At 38.6% G+C, this 26764-nt stretch overlaps 1 protein-coding gene across 1 annotated transcript in view; it reads right to left on the bottom strand.

Annotated features, from left to right (window-relative positions):
• Positions 1-758: 758 nt before the first annotated feature.
• LOC122650564 (disease resistance protein L6-like) overlaps positions 759-26764 on the bottom strand; it is a 29818-nt gene continuing 3812 nt past the window's right edge. Inside the window, exons 2-9 of the mRNA XM_043843968.1 lie at positions 10074-11169; positions 9287-9568; positions 7420-9191; positions 6911-7143; positions 6741-6751; positions 4104-4223; positions 1007-1065; positions 759-858 (exon numbers count right to left, since the gene is read on the bottom strand). Of these exons, the coding sequence (XP_043699903.1) occupies positions 759-858; positions 1007-1065; positions 4104-4223; positions 6741-6751; positions 6911-7143; positions 7420-9191; positions 9287-9568; positions 10074-11169 (3673 nt within the window). The remainder of the gene's footprint in view (positions 859-1006; positions 1066-4103; positions 4224-6740; positions 6752-6910; positions 7144-7419; positions 9192-9286; positions 9569-10073; positions 11170-26764) is intronic.

Below are 26764 nucleotides of genomic sequence, written 5' to 3'. Positions count from 1 at the left end.
TTTTTTTTGGGCCTATTTGATAGAAAATTTAATTGTAATTGGACATGAAACCTTAACAACAAAATGATGGAATAGCATTTCACTGAGTTACCAACACGTGTATGACTGCATAGATGCATATTAATGTAATCATAATTCCAAAAACAATACAAATTCAAGTTATTAATAAAAAAGGCGATACAGTAACAGGGTAGTAAGGAGTACTTAATAAAGAAACCTTGAAATTTAGCAAAGGAATATTTATAATACTATTCATCAGTAAGTTTTGTTGCATCCTCTCTGGTATTTCAATGAAACAACTTACCAACTGCCACACAGATTTGTTTGGATATGTCAGGTAGTTTCTTTGTCATCAAACAAAAGATTGATAGAGCCAACTAAGGGAAACAAAGTTGTAAGTCTGGTCGTTTTCTTTCTCTATTGGCTTCAACAAGTTATGTCCACGTGGCCTTTGTTGCCCAATGCAATATTTAAGAAGCATAAAATAAGGATAAAATGTAACATGAACTAAGCTAAAATAAAGATATTGCAAAGGATGAATAGAAAACTGAAAAGGAGAATCAAAAAGTAAAGTAATGCTTCCACCGGAATTTAACAGCAAAACCAAGCAATCGGCGAGATGAAGAAATGCCAACTAAGGTGATTTGTTAATCAAAGCCCATTGCCAAGAAAAATTTATAGAAGTATAGTGTCATGCTTGACCAACCAACTACCAAATGTTCAACAAAAATTATCAAATCTGTTTCACTTTCTCCAAGCTAGAAATGAGCAGCTTCTGTTCCAAAAGACTTGACTTGATCCAGATTCTGCACCCGAAGACGACTGCCATTGTCAGTTCCCAAACCCAATGAACTTAGACTGTGAATCCCAGCATTCTTTAAATTGATTGACCATCTCAACCCGTTTCTCATGCAGCCTCTCTTTCACTCCTTGCACCTAAAAGGTTTACATGCATGTCAGAACTGAATTCCATATAAAAACAGGAGTCTAAGCGTCTTTAGCTCACCTGTTTTTCAGGAGCAAGTAAATCTCCATCACGTGGATAGAATTACAATATATTCGTACCTGCACAACAGAAAACCAAAATAAAATCAGAAGATGACCATCTTAACATATTGGGAAGAGAACCAATAGTTTGATCCATGCCAGTCAAAGCCATCAAAAGAATCTAAGTACCACCTCAGAATTAGCAGTCAAGCAAGTACCCAACTATTCTGTATATTGAGAATTTAATCCTTAAATTGCGTATCCTCTCTGTACTTCCTCTAAACCAATTAATTGGTTTGTCCTTTTCCCTTAGGCTCCATTTGTTTCCAGATAAAACGCTAAAAGGAAAAATTTCAGATTAACAATTTTTTAAGCAGATTTTACCAGTATTTCTAAATAGAGTTGAATATCGAGACATGATTTGTGAAGTTGACCCCATTTATTTGGTATAAGGCTTAGTAGAGTTGAGTTGAGTAATGCAAATTTTACCTAGAAATTTTTATTTTACGTGATTTAATCTGAAACAAATGAACTTAAGGAGCCAATAAAAAAGAATTCTGACCAACTTTTAGGATTCCATTTTCCAGCATTGACAGAGGAAATTGAATTGAACATACAAATGTCTTAAAAGAACATACTTGCATCTATGCATGAAACAGCAAGCGAGCCATACCATTCAATGGGAACTTTTATTCCAAGACAAGATCATGGTTTAAACGCAACCTCAAACATAGTTGTCAACACCAAATCGAATTGTAGAATCCCAACGAGGTCTTGTTGAATCAAATCAGTATTGAATCATGAATCATAGGATTAAAAATGATTCCCTATAAAATTTGAAAATTTTTGAAGAAAAACAGAGAAAAAATCCAAGATAAAGAAAGAACTAATTATCCATACAATTCAATGCACAGTGTTAACTGAAAACCATATAAATGTTGTTTGGAAGCTGATACAACAATACACTAATAATGTAAAAGATTCACATTATATTATATACTTACATAAATGTCCTCTTAAAATGAGTAAGTACCATCCACATGAAAAAAAAAAAGTTGAAGTCTCCAAAATCTCCTCAAATCACTTCCATTCAAAGCTTCTAAATAAAAGGAAATAAATGCATCTAACGGAATCAAATGCCATTAAGTATTAAAGGAGATTTTGAGTTCTGGGTTAAGCGATTCTAAGAGTCAGTGGCCAAGTCATTACCGATTCCAATGATCTATTTAGAATGCAACTCACCAGGAGAATATGAATTGGTTGGATAGAAAATTGTATTGAATTGTAAGATTCAAAGAATGAATTGGACCGATTAATACCTTCAAAGAGGGAGGTCAATAATAACTTATGAGGAACAAAGGTAAAGTTAAATTATGAAAATCCAAGAAACCCATTCAGACTCCATACGAGAGCTTCTCAATAAACAAAATTTGAAATGAGAAACCAACCGAACATCGAAATCCACTCACAGGGGAAAAGCACAAAATCTAAAATTTAATTTATGGTTACAGAAAGAATGTGTGTGTGTGTGTGTGAGAGAGAGAGAGAGAGAGAGAGAGAGATTGTTTTTCTCCTCTTTTCCCTTAGAAGATGACAGCATTTTAATCACACCTACCTAAACCTTTGAAACATAATGAAGTTTGTAACCTACCTGAGAAACTTGGCTTGTTAGATGAAGTGATAAACATGAATATACTCATTCAATATTTAAATCTGTATACAGACATCTTCCAAGAACAGGGAATTGATTGTTTCTTTTTTGATTCCTTTTTTTTTTTTTTTGGGGGGGGGGGGGGGGGGGAGGGGGGATTAGATCAGAAAAAATCTTATATTCATGCAAATATAAGAAGATCGTTAGATGCTTAAATAATTAAATATAACAAACCCATATCTGTCTCCATTTCAAATGTCATGAGATAAGCCTCTAATATCTGTAGTGTTTCACTATATGTATTATCTGTTAGTCAGTGAAATAGCAAGCCCAAAACGGCAAGAACATAACTGATGTAATCATGAAAGTAAAACCTGGTTAGTAAACTCAACTAATTAAATAGAAGTAATACATATTTGTCCCCCTTTCAAAGATAAACCTCTATTACATGTATTATATGTTACAGAGTCTCAATCCAATGTATAAATCAATATCCATTTGTGAAAATTCCACAAAAATGGGTTAACAATAAAATTAAAATCTTAACAAACCATTATATCTCCACAAATGGATATTGATTTATACATTGGATTTTGTGGAATTTTCACAAATGGATATTGAGTTTGAAGGACCTTTAAAGGCAAGACTATTACTGCTTAAGGGGGAAATTTCCTTTTTCTTGTTTCCTATTCTTTATGTCGGATTCAATTGAAATGAAATTCAAGGAAGTTCAAGAGACTATTGATCAGATTTTTGGAAGCTGTTGTTTTTTATGTTCAGAATCAGTCTGGTAATTAACATTTCACAATATTTAGGAAGTCGAACCGTGAACCAAGGTTTTAGAGATAGGGATCCAAGAATTGGATGAGTATCACCCATGCAATCCCAATTAAAACAAATCTGATATAGATAAGCTGATCTGACGGTCACCTGATCCCAGCTGATGCACAGTAGTGAGTTCCTATGCAGATTGACATATATTTAAGGAATTAGGATCTCTAATATTGCACAGGGATATACAATTTTGTGGTCCTAAATCTAAGAAAACATGTCATAAAGAAACAGAACTGCGTCAAATTATATACAAAGAGAAAAGTATGCTTACCAATCACCAATAACTTGATGAGACAGACAAACAGAACCTTACACTCAACGGCTGGTTTTGATAATCATTACAGTTTGATGCACTTGATATTTCTAAGCAACATATGGAGAGGAATTAAATTTCAAACTCAACTGTCACTGTGGATGAATGCAAAACCAACTCTGGAGATGACCCTACAAGGTACAAACAGAACTCAAATTTCTAAACTGTGATATTACAAATTTGGGTAGTTCGAATGGTTTTGAAAAAATCACAGCGACAAAAAATTTAATTGCAAGAGTATCACAGAAGAAATTTGAGCGAGTTATATGAACCCTAAAATGACAAAAAGGAAAGGGGAAGAGAGAACAGATTTGTAACCTGTTCCAATATATCAATACACTGAATTGCATGCAGCTTGGTGCCATTTTGACAGTATATAACATGACACCGAAGAGCCTGAATTCTCAATAATTTCCAGAGCTCCTTAACAGGAGGGACCTGTAAAAACCAGAATAATGAATAAAAATTAGTTATTTTATTAACCTAAGAAAAAATATTTTCGCTGCTATTTTCTTCTGCATTATGTACATCTTGTGAGTCAAAAGGACACCAAACCCACCCCTTATGTTGTAAAACAAAGAGCAGAAAGTTTTTAACCGCTCATCAGGTTTGCCCTCACGTCTCCACTCATTTGAAAACTAACAGGATGTAAACAATATTTTCATTTGAAGAAAAAAAAATACAAAAAGGGTAGTAATGAAAGCAGGAAGCAATAAAGATCAATTTTTTTTTTTTGTGAGAGGGGGTGGGGGGGAGGAGCATGGATTTAGGTATTGGGATCATGTCGGGCATATCACCCAAGTCAATTCAGAATCGGTGGAGTCCAATCCACCACTCCAATACCAATCGCCAAAAAAAACTCTTGAGTTGACAAGACCAGTTTACACCCTATGATGCAGCCAGCTAACCTAAATTCCACATTAGGAATCAAAGATCAGAGTGGTCAGATAGACTGCTCCCCAGGCTCAGATCTGAAGTTTATTATCTGATAAAACCAGATGGTGAAGAGCTTGCAGGTTATGTATCTCCAGCAGCTGATGTAGCAGGGATTACCAATCGATAGAGTATGACTTGCTGGTTCTGTAGATCAGCACCTGAGTAGACTAATAGAAGAAGTATAGAAAACAAAAGAGGTGAGAAAAGCAGCAGGGCTGCAAGACTGGGGGGAGATGATTACAAGCCAGGAGAGGATAGAGAAAAGAGAGTTCACAAACAATTGAATTAAATATTCTAGGGAAAAAGCGGACAAGCGACCGCGGCATACACGCCCTGTCACAGGCTCTCTCTCTTTCATCTCTCCTCATTTGATGATGTGGGCCCCCTATATACTAATCAATGCACACCGAAACTCCTCTCCCCCGTCTAGGCATGTATGATTAAAGGGGCAGTGTGTCAATCCCTCCCAATATTCAAATACAAAATCTGAACAAATTAATTGGGGGGGGGGTCTTTTATAACTTCTAATTCCAACCTACTTAACCCCCAAGACTCCCTAAAGATATATCTAGAAGAAATCCCTAAAATTTGGACCTTAAAAAATGAGACATTGCAAATAAAAATATTAAAACAAAAGCTCATAACAAAGTACTACAACAACAGGCCCTATTGTTGCATCGTGACTGAATTACCATGTCACTCCCAAACTCAGTGGAGTAAATTGGGATCGGATCGGGAAAGATTAAGGAAATAATTAAAATTTTCAAGAGGACTACAGTAGAATGATTAAAAAAATTAAAAAAATTAAGTCGATATTAGTTTGTGAGAGAAAGCACAACTGAACAAAAAGGTGTTGCTTGTTACCCAGTAAGCAAGGAAAGCACGGTAAGGTTAATGAAAGTCCAATTTTGAATGGATGACTGGTTTCCCAGGAAAGTAAATTATTTTCTATGCTATTTTCTTCTACATAAGTAGTCAAATGCATGTGTGACGCCAGAAAACAAGTCAAGAAAGATTCAGGAAATATATAAAATTTTCAAGAGGACTACAGTAGATTCAAAAAATTAAAGAAATTAAGTCGATATTAGTTTGTGAGAGAAAGCAGAACTGAATAAAAAGGTGTTCCAGAGAGAGGTCGTATCGGATCTTGAAGAGGAGTAACAAAAAGGGCAAGGACTCCAGTAGAATGATTCAAAAATTAAAGAAATTAATTCAATATTAGTTTGTGAGAGAAAGCAGAACTGAATAAAAGGTGTTGCAGAGAGAGGTCTTACCGGATCTTGAAGAGGAGTAACAAAAGGACTGTCGCCATCCTCTTGTCAATGTTTCTGAAGGACGTTGTCACGGTTGAGGTCGAGTTAACGGTCGCCCATGGGTTCTACGATGGTGAAGGTGGCCTCCTCACTCCAGCAGTCTTCAAGGAAGGGTAAGGGGTTGTGGCAGTGACGATGGCCGCGCCGTCGAAGTTTGGGCCTATGATCTGCTCATGTAAAAAGTGAATGAGTGGAGGAGAAGAGAAGAGAAGTGGGTCGTGGCATCCTTGCTCCAGCAGTTTTCAAGGAAGGGTAAGGGGTTGAGACGTGAGAGGGACTGAGATTGGGAGATTGGGAGTTTGGGAGAGAGGAGATCAAGGAGAAGAAGAGGGTTTAGGTTTTGAGAGAGAGAGAGAGGGATTCGATTTTTTTAAAATCTCAATGGAGAATTGGTATACTATATTATTTTGTATCAAATTTAAAAAAAAAAAAAATTAAGAAAGGATGCCAAGAATTTCAATAAGATAAAAATAATAGAAAGAAAAAAAAAAATAGAAGGTATTATGGTTAAAAAGAAGGATAAAATTGTCAAATAAAAATTTTGCCACAAAGCATGAGTTCATGCACTTATATAATAGTATGATATATATATATAGCGAGAGAGAGAGAGAGAGAGAGAGAGAGAGAGATACTTGGCATGATTGAAGGTTGAAGCTCCTCCCTAAACCAGGACCTATAATGGATGGGCTTGAACAGTCAATTTTACATGATCCCATTCTGCATAGATATGACAATCATCAAACCAGATGTCATATAGACTGCAACTCTCTCTACTCTGAGAAAAATGGACTCAATGATATATTTTTAGACTTACAGCTTGACATATCTGGTAATTTAGTGGACATGCACTCACTAACATGGATTTTCTCTAAGCACTCGAACTTGACAGAAGATAGGATTCATAGGATTCTGTTGTTCGTTTCTTTTTCTTTTTTAACTTTGGACATGGAAGTTTTTCCATAGAAATGCATCCACTAATATCGAACTCCTCCAAGGATTCCAACTCTTCCACACCTTGAATCTCTGTTAACTTCTTGCAGCTGACAGCTGATAGAGTCCTCAAGTTCTTTAACTTTGAAAGACATGGTAATGTTTCAATAGAAATGCATCTACTAACATCGAACGTCTCTAAGGATTCCAATTCATCTAAACCTTGAATCTCGGTTAATTTCGTGGAGCCTTCAGCAAATAGCAACCTCAAGTTTTTTAACTTTGACAAACATGGCAATGTTTCCATAGAAATACATCCACTAACATCGAACTGCTCTAAGGATTCCAATTCGTCTACACCTTGAATCTCGGTTAATTTCTCACAGCCCAACGCTGATAGAACCTTCAAGTTCTTTAAGTTTGACAGACATGGAAATTTTTTAATAGAAATGCACCTAGTGATACGCAAGACCTCCAGAATTTCTAACCTATCAACTCCTTGAATTTCAGTTAACTTCTTACAACCCTGGATGTGTAATTCCCGCAGTTTTGTTAAGTTCAAGATATCTGGTAATATTTCTACCGATTCGCATGTTTGCACATCCAATACTTCCAAGGACTCCAATCTGCCAACACTTAGGATCTCGGTTAACTTCTCACACTCAGTGAGTTCTAGACGTTTCAGGTTCTTCAAGGGTGAGACATCCGGTAACACTTCTAAAGATTTGGATCTAAATAAGGTTAAAGTTTGCAAGGATTCCAATCCCTCAAAGCAGTTAATCTCTAGTGGCAGGGCACAAGTACTTAAATCCTTTAACGCCTTCAAGTTCGATAAGTTTGGCAATCTTATAATTGATTCACAGCAGCTATGGAGGCAAAATATTGTCAAAGATTCCAAATCCTCAAGACCCTCAATCTCAGATAACTTGTCACACTCCTTGATATATAACTCACACAGTTTTTTGGGAAGTTGTACCTTTGGCAATGATGGGCATTCTGATATAGACAGTTTCTCCAGGGAGTTCAATCCCTTAAGGCCCTCAATCTCAGATAACATGTCACACTCAGTGATATGTAATTCACACAATTTTTTGGGAACTTGTATCTTTCTCAATGAAGGGCAATCTGATATAGAAAGTTTCTCCAGGGAGTCCAATCCCTCGAGGCTCTCAATCTCAAATAACTCATCGCAGTCTTGAATTTCAATGCACACAAGATTCTTTGAGTCTGATAAATTTGGAATTATTCTTAATAATTGAATATCCTCTATAATCAAATTTTTCAAGGAGTAAAATCCCTCAAGCACTTCAATCTCATATAAGCCAACGTACTTGAACTCTAAGTGCCTCAATTTTTTCAAGCCCAGCAGTTTTGGCAATTTTCTCAATGAGCAACACCCACTAATCACAAACTGCTGCAGGGAATCTAATCCCTCAAGGCTTTCAATTTTTTCTAGCCTGGGGCAAGTATAAATAGATAATTTCTCTAAATTTCTCATGCCTGAACTAGAGAAACCTGATATTTCTATCATATTTTCACAATAACTAACCTCCAGGATTTTCAGACCTGAGGGAAGATTTGAGATGCATCGGAGGTGAGGGCATCCTCCTAAAGCGAGAGACTCCAGCCTTGTAAGAGCATTGATAGTAGTTGGTATCTCCACCAGATTTGGACAGTCATTAAGGTACAATACCTCTAAATTTGTCAGATTTGACAGCCATGGGAGTGATTTCATTCTGCATCCTGAAGCATCCAAATATTTCAAACTTGGAGGAAGTTCCTCAGGGAGATCCATCTCCAACTCCATATCAGAATCTAATAACCCTCGCCAGTCAACACAACGATCAGTACTTAAAATTTTGAGGTTTTTCAGACGACGTATTGAACTAGGTAACCGCATTTCAGAAAAGTCAACGTATAGCTCTGTTAAGGCTTCCAAGCGGCCCAACGTTTCTGGTAATTGGCTTATTCTTGCATCTCTAATGTCAAGTGTTTTGAGAGCACTCAGCTCACAAATGCTGGTTGGGAGATACATTGATTGACTCTTGCAGCCCTTCATCTTCAATATGACTAACCTCTTAAGATGACCAATGGATGCATCAATTGTAGCCAAATTTTCACAGTGTTCAAGAATCAATTCCTCCAATTGTATATTTTCTGACAAGTCTGGAGTTCGGGATAGTTTATAACACCAACTCAAGTTCAGAACTTTAAGAGTTTCTGCCTCCTGCATAACAGAAATACAACTTATCAGATATTAATTGATGTTTAAATCTATTCTATGATTGATCCCAAGAAATAAAATAAAGAATTCTTAGAGACCTTGATATAGTTCCAACCCCTCCAGCTTTCTGTGATGTCACTATGAGATAGATCAAGAACACACAATTTCCTTAGATTGGTTGGTGTAAATTGCATAGTGCATCTTTTCCAACTAAGCCATCTCAGTTCTGGAAAAGAATGCATGAAGTTTCCAGCAACCTCAGCAAAATCGACCTGGAGTAACCTCAGTTTAGTGATAGTAGCAAATCCTTCACTCATCATACATTGGCTATTTCCCCTACCATAGAACGTACTACATAATCCTTCAACTTTCCTAGTTCCCTGAAAAACAAAGAACCTTAAATAAGTATGGAAGATTATCATGTAAAACCAAATTTAGTAATATTCACAAAGTTTGGTCAGGCTTTAGTTCATGGGTGGCTCCATGTTATAATGGACCAATGGCCCATCCACATCAATGATCAAATTTTAACCCAAAATGAAAATGCTATTAGAATTGAAAAAGTGCATCCCGTTTTGTACAAGATTACAAAAATGACAGAACATAACACATTCTTGCATTTTTCATAATTTGTGTACTACTTCAATCATGATGTGATCCCCACTACAGTCTTGTATTGGGCTGAAAGCATAAACTTGGATGGTGAGGTGGGTGTTGGATTCTTTGTAACATGGACCCACCCATGTCTACCATTTTGTTTGTTAAACCTTACATTTTAATGACTGATTTCTTTACCTGAAAATATATAGCTAGATTATTCTTCAAAGCATCATTAATGATTGGAAACACAAATTTAAATGTACTAATCATTTATTGAGAACCAACCTGTTGAGTACTCAATACTTCCAATACCTCCTCATGCGACCACAACCTACTACGTTGCCCAAGCTCCTTAAGGTTTTCTTGACGAACAATTTCCCTTCCAAGATCTCTTAGCTGATCATGCATCCTTAACTCATTTTCTTCACCAATCTTAACCAGTGACTTTAGGCAGAGATTTTCAATTCCATCTCCAGGGAAAAAGTCACAGCCATTCCATATGTAAAATGCAATATTCTTATCCATTCCAATAAAAAAACAAGCAATGTCAAGAAACATCTCTTTCTCTTCATAAGTTAATCCTTCATAACTTATTCTCAACTTTTTCTGCACTACATTATTTGGAATTTTGGCCAACTTCTTCACTGTGTCTTTCCATGCTGATTCTCCTTTACGAAATAAATATGAACCTATAACCTCAAGAGCCAAAGGAAGTCCTCCAGTAGTTTTTACCACATCTTTTGAGAGAACCAAATAATTTTCAGGAGGTCGGTCCATTTTAAAAGCATGTTTGCTGAAAAGTTTAAGAGATTGATCTGAATCCATTTCATTGGGCTCATACATTTCGTCAACTTCAAGAACATCTAAGATATGTCTGTCCCTGGTTGTAATAATAATCTTACTTCCAAAACCAAACCAATCACGCTCCCCGATTATCGCATTTAAATCAGTATTTTCATCCACATCATCAAAAACAATAAGAATTTTTTTATTGGATAGTCTTTGCTTAATCACATCAATTCCTTGATCAACACTAGTAATGTTTGGATTCTCTATGTTCAAGATATTAGTGACAAGTTGACTTTGCAAATGGACAGCTCCCCTTGTTTGGAAAGTTTCTCGAACATCTGCTATAAAGCTACATCCTTCAAAGTGATGATAGACTGTATTGTACACACACCTGGCAATTGTTGTCTTACCAATGCCACCTAAGCCATGGATACCCACAATCCTTCTATCTTTAGATGCAATGTTTAACAACTTCATCATTTTTTCTACATGAGAATGGATTCCAACCATGTTGTTCGAAACAGTCAAGGGGCTCTTTCTTAATTCACTCCAAACTTCTTTAACAATTAATTTTATTGACTTCCCTTCATGCCTGCATAATTCAAACAAGAAGGAAAATAAATGAGCTGGATGATAAATTTAAAAAAAAAAAAAGAGGGGGGGGGGGGGGTGTGGAAGGAATCATAAGAATTGGACATGGATGAAACATTTTGTGAACTAAAATATATTAGCGATATTTTATTGCATTCTTCCTATTCATTCTCACCCTAAATCTTGAACAATAAAGAGAGGCCAATTATCACCCTGTATCAGTTCGGGTCAGCCTACAAGGGTCTTGGTGACTTGATCGGACCCTGGATTGGCCCAGTATCATAGTTCTAAGAATCGGTATCGGCCTAGATAGGCCAATTATCAGCCTGTATCAGTTTGGGTCAGCCTACAAGGGTCTTGGTGACTTGATCAGATCCCGGATTGGCCCAGTATCATGGTTCTCAGAATCGGTATCGGCCTGGATAGGCCAATTATCAGCCTGTATCAGTTCGGGTCAGCCTACAAGGTTCTTGGTGACTTGATTGGATGGGGTCGGATCGACTGATACAGATCGGTACCAACCTAGTGGCCAACCAGATCGGTTCAGATAAGCCTGTAATGTTCTTGATGACTTGATCCGAATCGGTATACCAATTCTTAGAACCATGCCACCCACTATTACAATTATTTGGGTCCCAGTCCTTATTTGTTGTTGGGAGTGGCTCCTCCTTTCAATGGAAATTTACTCCTAGCTTCCTCCTCATTCTTGAGTAGTATTTTAAGAGAGATTGAAAACTTGTAATACTTGGTTTCTTCATTGTCAAGCCAAGATGTGTTCAAAAGAGGTGGGTCAGTGAATGAGGACATCACTCAAGGATTTAGGACTTAATAGAGGAAACATAGACATGCAACCACATGCCACTTCATTATGGCTAGATGACCAGTAGTATGTATAGTTCTTTTTATTATTTTATCGTATTTTTATTTGGGGCCAGACCCTGCAAAACGCGGGAGCCATGTGCACTGGGTACAGCCTTTTTTTTATTATTTGGGGCCAGACTTTCTTATTTTGTTATTGTGTTGTTATTATGTTGTAGTCATATGGGCAGATATTTTAAGAAATAACTGTTTAGAAGTTTAATATGTAGTTATATGGGCAGTTATAGGATTTATTTTTTTTAGTGTATAATGTTATGAGGCCCTTTGTACTCATTATGGAATGAATGGAAGTATTTGGAACTAGTGAGATTACTCTCTTTTTTTTGCAGTGTGAGTGACTGCAATTCTTGGAGTGAATCCAAGATGGTGTGAAGCCAAGATGATCTTCTTCTTTCTTGTCTATCTTCTTCTATCGACTGCTCCTCTCTTTCAAACTCTATACCTCCAGCATACCATCTCTGTTTGATCCCCCAAATCCATTGTTGCTTGTTCCAACATATTTCTCCCAACCTCCATTTTCATTTCTTAAGAGTCTACCATTTGTTCCTTCAACTACAACAGCCCATAAATCCCAATAAATCAAACTTGTTTGGCTAGAATAGGAATGATGTGAGGAAAGATGTGGTATCCTAAATTCCCTTGATCCTCCTTAGCCAAATCTTCATGAAACCAATTTTCTCTTCTTGCCTAGACTTGATTATTGTTAAATTTCTTACTAGTTCATCTATCAGTTCCAACTTTTCCAATTTTGTATCAACTTCAGCCCCGAAATACCTTGAATATTCTTCTACCAACAACAAGAAGGCCTTGATGATACAATCTTTGGGGTTGAGGTAGTGATTAAAACTTATTCACAGCCTTCTAACCCATGGGACAGCAAAGGAATGTACTGATTTATCATGTTTCTTGTTAACAAAACAGAAAATTGGGAGAATGCTTGAATGATCAATGTCATCAAGCATACCATATATTAATAGCATTAAGGATTACATCCTAATGACCAAAAAACCCCTAGCTTAGCCGACTTAGCTAAGCAATACACAAAACATTTAATAAAACCCCAAAAAGACCAGAATACCCCCACGGTATTCTGGTTTACATTATTCAACACTCCCCCTCAAGTTGGAGCAAAAATATCAAACATCCCCAACTTGACTAAGTTATGATGAAACATCTTTCCAGGCAGTCCCTTGGTGAAAATACCAGCAAGCTGATTAGTAGACTTCACAAAAGGAACACAAATCAGCCCTTCTAATTTTTCTTTGATGAAATAACTATCCACTTTAACATGCTTGGTACGCTCAAGCTGTACTGGATTATGTGCAATGCTTATTGCAGCCTTGTTGTCACAATACCACATCATAGGAAGACGAATAGGAACACTAAGATCTTGTAGCAAACCCTTCAACCAAAGCAACTCACAAATGTCTTGTGTCATAGTACGAAATATTGCTTTGGCACTAGAACGAGCTACCATATTTTGCTTCTTGCTACGCCAAGTGACAAGATTGCCACCTACAAAAGAACAATACCCAGAAATAGATTTGCGATCAGGAGAGCCAGCCTAATTCGCATCAGTGTATACTTCTATCCGTAGGTGATCATGTGGAGACAGGAGAATTCCTTTCCCTGGAGATGACTTCAAGTAGTGAAGAATACGAAGAACTGCCTCCATATGGGAAGAGTAGGGGTCATGCATAAACTGACTCACAGTACTTACAGCAACAGCAATGTCTAGACGTGTGTGTGAGAGATAAATTAACTTCCCCACTAATCTTTGGTACCGGCCTTTATCAACAGGTTCACCCTCTTTTTCCTTGAGACGAACACTAACATCCATAGGAGTATCTAAAGGGTGACACCCCAACAAACCAGTTTCAGCCAATAAGTCTAGGACATACTTCCTTTGGGAGAGAAAAATGCCCTTAGAAGATCTGGCAACTTCAATCCCAAGAAAGTACCTTAGCTTTCCTAGATCCTTAATCTCAAACTCCTGTCCAAGAAAAGTCTTCAAACGACTGATCCCATCACCATCATCGCCTGTGACAACAATATCATCAACGTAAACTATACGAACAGTAAGTTTTCCACCAACCCTCTTTATAAAAAGAGTGTGATCAACATTACTCTGCTTGTAGCCCACAGAAATCATGGTCTTGTGAAACCGGCCAAACCATGCTCTAGGTGACTGCTTCAACTTACACACTTTGCCTTGGTTTTTGTCATAAGAGAACCCTGGTGGAATGTCTATGTATGCTGCCTCATCAAGTTCTCCATTGAGAAAGGCATTCTTCACATCTAGCTATTGTAAATCCCATCCAAGATTGACTGCACAAGATAGCAAAACTCGAACAGTATTCAGCTTTGCAACAGGGGCAAAGGTCCCCTGGTAAGCAATCCCATATCTCTGAGTAAACCATTTTGCCATGAGTCGTACCTTATATCTATCCACAGTGCCATCCACCTTCTGTTTCACCACAAACACCCACTTGCATCCAACAGTCCTATTCCCTGGTGCAAGAATCACAAGATCCCAAGTATCATTTTTTTTCAGGGCTTCCATTTCTTCCATCATTGTTGCCTTCCACTTTCCATCTGATAGAGCTTCCTCCAAATTGTTAGGAATACGAACAGAAGAAAGGGAAGAAACAAAAGCACGAAAAGATGGAGAAAGGGAGTCATAAGAAACAACATGGGATATAGGGTGTTTAGTGCAAGCCCTGATACCTTTGCAAACAGCAATGGATAAATCAAGAGAAGAAATATTACCAGGTGGAGCAGTAGGTTCTAGATCCAAGTTCGGCAACTGGATAGGTACTGGTATCGCAATGGATTGAAGCTGCTAATGTTTCCTTGTATAAGTCTGCACATTAGAATCATTAATCCACTTCTGAAATTCACTAATGGTTTTCTGGACTGGAGTTACCTCCCCCTGAATAGGAATGTCAACATTATCTGTAATGGTCTCCCCCTGTATAGGAACTTCTCCCCCTGAGGTAGAGGAAGGACTAGGAGTAGGAGGAACAGGAACAAACTCATTGTGAACATATGGAAGGGGAGGTTCTATAGTCAGCATATCTTCACTAACACTCTTCCCCCGAAGAGGTGGGGACAAATAATATGAGAGATTCTCATGAAAGACAACAGCCATACTGACCAGGGTACAACGGGCAGGAGGATAATAACACTTGTACCCCTTTTGGGTGGCAGAGTATCCCAAAAAAATGCAGCGGAGACCACGGGGCTCAAGTTTACTAGGGGATCTAATATCCCTAACATAACAAACACAGCCAAAAACCTTAGGGGGAACAATGAAAGTAGTAGAGCCATGTAAGAGCTCAATAGGAGACTTGGAGTCAAGAACCCGGGAAGGCAGCCTATAAAATAGGCTGCAGTAAGGACAGCATCACTCCAATAAAACGAGGGACTATTGCGAGCAAACATAAGTGCTCTAGCCACCTCCAAGAGATGGCCATTTTTTCTCTCAGCCACACCATTCTGGGCTGGAGTATCAACACAGCTGGTCTGATGTAAGATTCCATGGGCATCAAGGTATTGTTGGAACTAACCTTCCATATACTCTCTCCCATTGTCACTTCTCAAGATTTTGAGAGTGGCATTAAATTGAGTCTGAACCATTTTATGAAAATGCTGAAAACAGGAAAAAACTGCAATCTTTGTATGCATCAGGTAGACCCAAGTAGATCGAGAATAACAATCAATGAATGTAACAAACCACCGATGACCAGAAAGAGATACTTTACGACTAGGACCCAACACATCAGAATGAACCAATTGAAATCGGGAAGAACATCTTTTATTACTAATATGATAGTTTGAACGTGTCTGTTTGGCCAAGACACAAGCCTCACACAAAAAAATCTTCCTTATTACAACTTTTGACCAAAGCTGGAAATAAATGGGATAAAGTTCTTAAAGGGGGGTGTCCTAATCTAGAATGCCACTGGTGGAGTTCAGAAGAGAAAGATGAAGGCTGACATAACTTGGAAGGCAATGCCCGTGGAGGGAGCTGGCCATCATCAAGCAGGTATAATCCACCATGTACTTTACCCGATCCAATCGTCTTCTCCAAGTCTAGTTCTTGAAAAACATAATGAGTGGCAAAAAAAGTCACTTTGCAATTCAAATCTTTGGTAAGACTACTAATAGAAAGAAGATTAGTAGTGAAATTTGGTATATGCAAAACGGAGGACAAGGTAAGAGGGGGAGCAACTAATGGATCCTTTCCCAGAAACAGATTAGAGGGAACCATCAGCCACTTTCACCTTATCCTTGCCTGAAGTAGGGAAATAAGTATGGAAAAGGCTAGAGGAACCTGTCATGTGGTCAGTGGTGCCGGAGTCTATGATCCATGGAGTGGAGACAATCGATGCACAATGACCAGCAAAGAAAATACCTGAACGGGCAAAGTGGGAACATGATGGAGAAGAGTAACTGGCAGGAAGAGATGTAGTAGAGACAGCGGAAGACTGTAACATACACCTGAAAGCCTGTAATTCCTCCTGGGAAAGACCATTGTCAGCAGTGGGAGCTGGAGCTACACTTTCAGTGTGATTAGCTTTGTTTTAGTTTTAGCATGACCACGTTTGGCCTCAAAATCAGCAGGCTTCCCATGTAATTTCTAGCAAGTAGCCTTAGTGTGATAAAGTTTATTGCAGTGCTCACACTTAACAGGTTCCTTGGTGGAAGTAGTAGCAGTGGGGGAAGCATCAGTAGGAGTAGCAAGGGTAGAACCAGCCAGTAGGTCAGACCTATCAACAGGAGACTGATGAAGCATGGCAGCTCTACGAGATTCCTCAGTATGAACCAAGGCAAAAGATTGCTCCAGGGTAGGGAAGGGAAACCTACTAAGAACTTGCTGACGAATGGGATCATACTCAATGTTCAGACCAGCCAGAAAGTCATAGACCCGAATTTTGTCCACATGTTTCTTATAGGCCATAATATCTGTAGGAGTGGAAGGCTGAAAAGCAAAGTAGTGATCCAGTTGCTGCCAAAGACCTTTAAGGACAGCATAGTATTTAGAGACAAGTAGCTCCTTTTGTGTAGTGTCATGAATTTTCTTTCGAATTTCATACACTTGAGCATCGTTCCCTACCTGTCCATAGGTCTCCTTGGCAGCACTCCATATATGATGGGCAGTGTCCAATGACAAATAATTGCTGGAGAGGCCAGGCTGCATAGAGTATATCCAATATGCCATAACCATAGCATCATTAGACATCCATCGAGCAAGAAGAGGACCAGGTTCAGAGGGTGCAGCAGAAGTGCCAAGGAGATGCCCAGTAAGGCCACGGCCAGCAATAGTTAAGTAAGTAGAACAGGACCACATCAGATAATTTGTCCCATCAAGCTTAATAGCTGAAGCATAAGGAATATATTCAGGCTTATTATGCCCTTCAACATCAGAAGTAGCAGATGTAATATCAGACCCATCCATAGCATCCATATATTATAAACAATGCACCAGCCGAGAGCCAAAAAAACTAGCAAAACCTGATCGATCTAGGCAGAATTCAATCCAAGGTTGTGGAAGGCTGGAAATCTGAAAAAACTTCAATTGAAGGGAGCACCAACAGTGTCGATTGATCCTTGAAGTAGTGTGAATAAGATCTCCAAAGATCAGCCAAGCAGAGAAGAGAAAAACCAAAAATCGATAAGAGTCTCGGTTTTTCAAAACCCTGAAGAGAGATCGATAATTGATATCGGCTACAAATAACTTGAAAAATCTGTGATAGTTGCTGTCCAATACTGCTATGGTGGATCTCCAATAGGGAAAATCAGCTTCCAATAGAAAAAAGAGCTCGATCTTCAAGGAGGAGAGATTTCCAAAACATCGCAGAGACACAGGCAGCAGCTATCGAACTTGATCTGTGATTAAATCATCTGTTGAAGAGGTGAGATTGAAGGCAGCATCTAGATCCTGTGATCACCTCATTAGTGCTGCCCTAGTGATGGAAGAGAACCAAGGAAGAGAAAAGGAGAAGATCAAGTGGAAGAGGGTGGAAAAGAAAAAACGATGGAGGGGATGGGGTTTTGAAAACCTAGATCAGAGAAGTTGGCTCTAATACCATGTTAACAAAACAGAAAATTGGGAGAATGTTTGAATGATCAATGTGATCAAGCAAGCCATATGTTAATGCTATTACATCCTAATGACTAAAAAACCCCTAGCTTAGCCAACTTAGCTAAGCAATACACAAAACATATAATAAAACCCCAAAAAGACCAGAATACCCGGCCCACGGTATTCTGGTTTACATTATTCAACATTTCTTTTATTCCTCTGCTGCATCCTTGTATTACCTCATCGCTGCTTGCCTTATATTACTTATTGCTAGAGCATTATTATCGGCTTATTGTGTATTGCTCTATTTTCACTGCTTGAACCGTATATTGCCACATCATTGCTAGCTTTTATTGTGTTTGGCTGCCATACATTGCTCTAATATCACTGCCTGACCCTGTTTTATTGCGTATTGTTAGTGCATTATATTCCAACTCATTGCTCGCTTTTTATTGCTTATTGTTAGTACATTACGTGCTTGTTATGTACCTTTATATTGCTATTTTAGTATCTGCACAGTAGTGCTTTCATGTGATTCATTTGGTTGTGCTTGACATACTGTGGGTCTGATTGCATTATATATTTCATCTGTTTTATTAGTTGCATCCATTTGTTTCATTATTTGTTCCTTCTGTTTCATTTGTCTTTTTTCCAAGCTGTTTCGTTAGCTGCTTTCTGAGTTACCTGCCTGGAAGTTTTAATATATCCTCTGATTTTTATGTCTTGTACTATGAGCATGGCTTCCATTATCTGATGCCTAAGTGATTCTGTGTCTCGGCTTTAGTCTTATCCCTTTATTTAATGCTTGCAAACCCACTGTTTGTACTTTTCTTTTAAATATCCTATTTTCCTATAGTGGTGCGTCAGGTCGGCAGCCGGCACTGTAGTATATTCAGCCAATCACCTTTGCATGGATCCTTTTGTTTTTTGATCTTTTTCTTGATCTCATGTCTTTCCGGCCTCTCTCTTCTAGGGCGTTCCCCCGTATGCAACGCACCACATCGTTGCCCTGATGCAGTGATAAGTAGGCAAGGGCAAATAAGAGGAACTTTACCAGCCCAGAAGCATAGGATTAGATTAGCTTCCTGGAACATTGGATCCTTAACAAGTAAGAGCATGGAGTTGATAGATGTTATGAGGAGACAAAGGATTAATATAACTTGTATCCAAGAGACAAGATGGAAGGGTAACAAAGCTAAAGTGTTAGACGACTTCAAACTTTGGTATGCGGGAGACCAAAGTAAGAGAAACAGAGTGGGGATAATTGTGGCTAAAGATCTAAAGAATGAGGTAGTGGAGGTCAAAAGAATGGGTGATAGGATTATATCCATCAAACTAATGTTGGAGAAAGAGGTTGTCAATATCGTTTGCACTTATGCACCCCAGATAGGTTTGGATGAAAGCAATAAGCACCAATTTTGGGATCTTATGGATGATTTAGTGCAGGGTTTTGGCCAGGATGAATCAATTATTATTGGAGGTGACCTGAACGACCACGTTGGGAGAGATTGTAGAGGCTATGAAGGTGTCCATGGAGGCTTTGGGGTTAGGGAGAGGAATGAGAAGGGGACCTCAATCCTAGACTTTGCAGTAGCTTATGATCTAGCCATTGTGAACACTTTCTTTGAAAAAAGAGAGAGGAACACCTAGTGTTGGAACCGCTTCCTCTAAAAGGCCGACCTTGTTGGAAAGGGAGGAAACATTATGTATATCATATAGAAGCTCTAACACGGCAGACTATCCAAAGGGGGACACGGGTGGATAAATAATTCAACACCTAGTTACCTACAAAAGTGGGGTTCATATTAGTCAAATTGACTTCTTCGTAACAAGAAGGGTCGACAGAATGGTGTGTATGGACTATAAGGTTATCCATGGAGAGAGCCTAACAACCCAACATAGACTAGTGACCTTAGATATGTCTCAGCGCCAAGAAGTGTAGGAGAGAACCTATGCACCCTAAGATAAGGTGGTGGAGATTAAAAGGGAAGCACCTAAAGACTTTTACTGATAATGTAGTCAAACAAGGAAAGTGGGACTTTGAAGGAGACACCAATGCGATGTGGCACGAGATGATGACTTGTATTAAAAGGGTTGCCAAAGATGTGCCAGGGGAAGCGAAGAGTAGTCAACAGGCCCATAGGGAGACTTGGTGGTGGAACGTTGAGGTCCAAACAACTATTAAGAATAAGAAAGTTTGTTTTAAGACTTGGCAAAGGACCAAGGTTTAAAGTATCGGTATTGGGTATCGTATCGGTCAGGCGATTTTAAAAGACGTATCGTATCGTATCGGAGATACGTATTGGAGATACATATCGATTGGTGCAGAAACGCATGAAAATGATCAAAATACACATGGAAATACATTTTTAGACACAAAAAACAATACAAACAAGCAATATAGGTCATATATCATGCATATACACTAAGAATTGTGAATAATGTACAGCCAGACAAGTGCGGCACTTCTAAATTGCTATAAAAGATGAGATTGCTTATCTGCAGAGTCACTCTATTGCCATGAAGAATGTCGGGGTGGATCAAACTCATGTCTGTAAGGGTCTTCAAGAATAAGAGCGACTATGATGATGTTGTGTACTGACCGAACATAAGCACAATACTGACCCTTAAGGAAGCCATTTTCGGTTTAGGGTGAAAAACGGTGGATTTGAGTTCAAATCATTGCAAATGTATACAAAGCATGCATCTAATAGTTAGTTGAACCTATTCTCCTTGAATCATAGCAAAAAAAAAGAACTAAAATGCAAGATTTGAAGCAAAAGATCAAGTTTTTTGAAAAAAACCTACCTTTTCCCTTCTAGTGTTGAGTATGTCTTGTATTCCAAGGATTCAAGTGCGATGTGGATCCGACCCAACCCAATATAAACCCGAAGGGAGAAAAAGTTGAGATTTAGTTTGTGACACGGAGGGTTGACAATTCTGGTTCGTGTTTGGTGTAAAATATGAAAAAAGGCATGTGTATCGATACGTATCAATATGTATCGGTACGTATTGATCGATACATATCGATACGTACCGATACATTTAAAAAATAATAATAATAAATTGAAAACAGAACGTATCGGCTATACCCATACGTATTTACCGTATCGTACCGCATCGACATGTATCAAACGATACATATCGATACAGTTGATATATTGTTTTTTTTTTTAAAAATAAATATGTATCGGTATGTATCGTATCGACACGACCGATACCGATACCTATCGGCCGATACGGTACGATACACACCGATACTTTAAAACCTGTAAAGGACTAATGAAATTGAGGATAAAATGAGGTACTATGATGCAAGAAACGAAGTTAGAAAGATTATGGGGATGGTTAGGGTGAAGAAGTATGAGGATCTTTATACCAACCTTAACACTAAAGAAGGGGAAAAAGCTATTTATAAGATAGCTAAGATGAGAGAAAAGAAGAGTAGTTTGACCAGGTGAGATGCATTAAGAGTGAGGATGAAAGAGTGTTGGTAAGGGAGGAGGGCATCGTGAAGAAATGGGATGAGTATATTTGTGACCTACTAAATGGAGATAGGTCGAGTAGAAATTAACCGAATGATTGCTTTATTCAACAAGGCACCACCATAAATATGTAAGAAAGGTTAGTGTGGCGGAAGTTAAAGAAGCCTTGAGAAAGATGAAAGCAGGCAAAACTCTAGGCCCAAAAGAGATTCTAATAGAAGTGTGGAAAACCCTTGGAGGTTGTGGGGTTTAATGGTTAACCAACTTGTTTAACAAGATTATGAACTCTAGGAAGATGTTAGATGAATGGAGGAGAAGCGTTGTTGTTCCAATCTACAAAAATAAAGGTGATATCCAAAGTTGCAATAACTATAAAAGCATAAAGCTAATGAGTCACACTATGAAACTATGGGAGAAGGTTATTAAATCACGTTTGAAAAGAGAAACTCATATCTCGATGAACCAATTTGGCTTTATGCCAGGTAGATCCACGACAGAAGCTATCTATCTATTGAGGAGGCTTATGGAAAGATATAGAGATAGCAAGAAGGATCTCCATTTGGTCTTTTATCGACCTGGAAAAAGTCTATGACCGAGTCCCTAGAGATCTAATCCAACATATTCTAGTAAAAAGGGGGGTGTCAATTAAAAATGTGAAAGCCATTAAAGATATGTATGAGGGCGCGATAACTAGTGTGAGAAATGTGGGAGGTTAGGGCAAGAAATTTCCAATTACGATTGGATTACATCAGGGTTCAACCTTAAGTCCTTACTTTTTTGCGCTTATCATGGACGATATAACCAAGAGCATTCAAGATGAGGTCCCTTGGTGTATGCTCTTCACCGATGATATCGTTTTGGTGGATGAGACAAAAGAAAGGATTAACTCTAAGTTAGAGCTTTAGAGGTCAACCTTGGAAACAAAAGGCTTTAAGATTAGTAAAACAAAGATGGAGCATATGATGTGTAATTTTAGTCACACTTTGATGGATACTAATATGGTGTGAATTGAGGAAAGAGAGATACTACAAAGTGACTATTTTAGATATCTAGGGTAAATCATAAATAAAGAAGGTGACATAGAGGATGATGTTTCTTAGAGAATTAAAGTGGGATGGATGAAGTGGAGAGGTGCGTCCAGAGTACCGTGTGACCAACGCATTCCTTAAGCTTAAAGGAAAGTTCTATAGGATTGTTGTTCGACCAGCCATGATGTATGGGGTAGAATGTTGGGTAATTAAGAAGTGTCATATTGATAAGCTTTGTGTAGCAGAGATGAGGATGTTAAGATGGATGTGTGAAAAAACAAGGAAGGATAAAGTTCGAAATGAACATATAAGAGCGGAGTTGGGAGTTGCCCTGATCAGTGACAAGCTGCGAGAGAGCCGTTTAAGGTGGTATGGTCATATTCAACGGAGGCCTAGGGACGCCCTAGCAAGGAGGAGTGATATGATTCCAATTGAAGGAGCTAAAAGAGGTTGGGGCAGACCTAAAATGACCATAGGAGAAGTGGTAAGAAAGGACATGCATAGTCTGGTCTTGTACCAAGTATGACCTCGAACAGAGTCTATTAGAGGGCAAGGATCCATATCGCAGACCCCATGTAGCTGAGAATCTCCTGACATGCTGGGTTATGCCTCTTTCTTCTTACTATCTTTCATCTTTCTATGTTTTTCATATCTTTCATTAGTGTTTCTCTTTTCTTCATTACTCACCTCTTTCCCCACCCCTCTTTTCCATACTTTTTACCCCTTGTAGGTTCGAATTCCTTTTTTTCCCTACTTTGTTTTGTTTGGATCTATGTAGCCGACCCCATTAAGTTGAGATAAGGCTGAGTTTGTTGTTGTTGTTGACTTGTTGTTGTATCATGTTTCTTTTATCAAATTTTCTTTTCATACTTAGTATGAAATTCGCATATACGATTTATTTTTTTCTTTATTTATGGCAATAATTTTTAAGAATTTCTGTATGTATGCTGAGATACATGAGTTGGATACCCTTCCCAACCTTCCTATCTTTTAGTTAGGATAATTTTCTAGGTTTCCCAACCCTGTCCTACACTAGTCTGCCTGTGATAATTGGTATCCATAGTTGTAAGGTTTAAATGTGCTGAAGAGTGGAGGGCCAAGTGTCATTTAGAGGCAAATTCATTATCCTGGGGCTTTATCCTAATTTAAGTTGCGATTAGGTGATTTTAGCTTGACAGCAATTTAAAGCTTCTCTCATGAAAAGTCACTATTTCATAACCAGTAAAGTGATGTAAATCTCTAGCTAGGAGGATAAAAAACATGATGGAAAAACTTCACTTGTGCATAGGAGTGTCAATCGGTCAGTTCGGGCCGGTTTCGGTGAGGGAATGGTGAATCCGAAACCAAACCTATAAGGCTTTACGGTTTCGGTTCGGTTCGGTTTGGTCTTGGTTCGGGTTCGGTTTGTGTTAACAGGTTTGAAAAGTTTGGGTCAGTTTAAAAACCGGTATCAAACCGTTAGGAGCCCGGTTTTAGACCGAAACTCGTTTGCCAGATGGGGCCTTATCAAATGGGCAGGGCTCCATTTTTTATTTTTTACCTTTTCAAATGGGTTGGGCTCCATTTCTTTTATCCTAACAAGTTTGAAAGAGTGCAATGGCATGGGAGTACATATATACTTAAGATGTTTTCGGTTTGTGTTGGGTCGGGTTTTTCAATTCGGGGCTGTTAATTTTTGGTTCATGCAAGCCTATCGAGGGACCGTCGGTGTGGCCCGAATCATGCCTAAACCGAGGGGTTTTAAATTATTGAAACCGAAACCAGCCCTATAAGGCTCAGCTCGGTTCGATTCAAACCTTAGCAGTCCGGATTGGGTCGGGTTGCCGTTCAGTGCATGTTGTGACACCCCTACTTGTGCACAACTGAAAACTTAGGTCTTGTAATGATGGAAACCAAGAGCCCGCTTGATAACCTTACGAGAAACAGTTTCTGGTGTTTTTCCATTCTGAGAAGCGGAAAAACACTCAAAAACCACTTGATAACGAAGTGTTTTTTGAGTGTTTTTGGAAACATAAATCAAAATTTATGCTCCCTGGAAGACTTTTGACAGAACATGATGCAGATCCTAGCCTCCTCGAATTGAAGAAGCCACCCTAAACCTAGGGTTTTAGTAGGAGCCTTAGTTTAGTTTAGTTTATTTTATTTCCATACTTAGTTTTTAATTTTGTATTTTTAATTTAACCAGGTTAAATTGGTTGCATCCAATTGGTTCAATTGGTCTAATTTAAGTGAAGTGATCCTATTGGCTAAGAGGTTCTTATATCCTATTGGCTAGTAGGGAATCTTCTTTATTTTAAGTGGTTTAAGTTGCTTTTCAGTCATTAGGGGTAGATGAGTCTTTTCTTTTAAGTTTTTGATTTGTTTTTAAATTGGTCCATCTCTCCACGATTTAAGTGGGAGATTTAAATTGTAATAGATTTAGGAATAGGCCTTTTGGCCTCTTATTTAATAAGAAATGTGGGAAAGGCTCCCCCACTAGTTTTATGTTTAAAAAAAATTCGTTTCCTACTGTTAGCCTTTGCTGCTGCTGCTTCTCTCTTCAGAGACTGTCTTGTGTGTCATATCAAGACCCCTTGTGAGTCATATCAAGGGTTCGGACTGGTGGACCCCAGCGACTCCTTTCATCTTGTAGATCGGGAGGTCCTTCTTCTTCTACAATCAAGTTTCTCCAAGCTACCATTGAAGAACCTGCAATTTAGTAAGTTAATTTACTGTTTTATTATTTCCCCTCCTCCTCCTAACCTTCCAACCTAACCCTAATTGATCCACATTCCCTTCCTCCATTAAAACCCTAATCGATCCCATAAACCCTAGCTTCATCCATAATCACTGCAGTCCTATTCCCTCATCAGTTCACACTCAAATTTCAACCATAGTTCCTGCTCAGTAACCCTCCCATTCGATCTCAGTTGCAGCCTCAACTGTCCATTAAAAAACCCTAATTCCCTCCATCACCATTAAAACCTAAAACCCGAAACCCTAACCCTAGAATTTCAGAATTTTAATTTCTTATTTAAACCTAATTAAACCTATACCATTAGCTTCCTAAGAACCTACATATCATTACTACATAAAACCCTAACTCAAACTCCTTGTCTTAACCCTAATTTTACCCTAAACAGCCCACACCTATGAACAATTCCAGAATTCTGATTTTACCTAGTTCCTATTAGGCCTTGCCTATGTAGGACTACATCAAATTGGTATCAGAACCATGGACGAACATGGCAACCCTGTTGTTGATCCAACACTACCACCCCCACCTGATCCCATGGCTGCAATCATGGACATGCTCCATACGATCAGTGATCGGTTACAGATTGTAGAACAAAGGCAAGCTGTGTCTCTTGTAAGCAACCCTCTATATGTAGAGGAGGACAGATTCCAAGTTCATTCGGAAGTACATGGAACTCTGGGAAGGGATGAATATCGTAGAGATCATCCCAGACATCACAGGGACCACAGAGATCATTCCAGACATGACAGGGATTACAGGGACCGACGTAGACCTGATAGAGATGACTACAGAGAAGACAGGGACAGAACTACAGAAGCACCTCGAAGACCTAACTTTGAGGAATACATGAGATCCTACTTCACTAGAGATGAAGCTACTAACAGGAGGTACAATACACAGAAGGTCAAACTAGAGCTAAAGGAATATAATGGGCATGGTGATCCACAGGTGTTCTATGATTGGCTTGCTGCCCTGGATGATTATTTTGACTGGTATGACTTGCCTGAAGATCGAAAGATGAGATTGGCACGTACCAAACTGATTGGCCTTGCTCGAGAATGGTGGCGAAAGACAGAGAGAGACTTGGAGCGTCTAGGTGATGCACCTACTAATTGGGAGGACATGAAGTATGATTTGAAAGAGAAATACTTACCTAGACATTACAAAGCTCAGATGCAAGATCAACTCAACTCTCTTCGGCAAGGGACTATGACTGTATCTGAGTATATACAGCAGTTCGATCTCTTTCCTCTTGTACTAATACCAGGGAGAGTGCTACTCAGATGTTATCTCGATTTTGACTAGGATTGAGATCTGATATTGTTAAGGCTATTGGAGTTGTTGATGTTCTGGACATCAAGGACTGTTTCGAGAAGGCA

The sequence above is a fragment of the Telopea speciosissima genome, chromosome 2 (assembly GCF_018873765.1).
Source record: "Telopea speciosissima isolate NSW1024214 ecotype Mountain lineage chromosome 2, Tspe_v1, whole genome shotgun sequence".
In the NCBI taxonomy this organism is placed as follows: Eukaryota; Viridiplantae; Streptophyta; class Magnoliopsida; order Proteales; family Proteaceae; genus Telopea; species Telopea speciosissima.
Note: the sequence above shows the minus strand (reverse complement) of the source record. Positions and strands in the feature narration are given on the sequence as shown.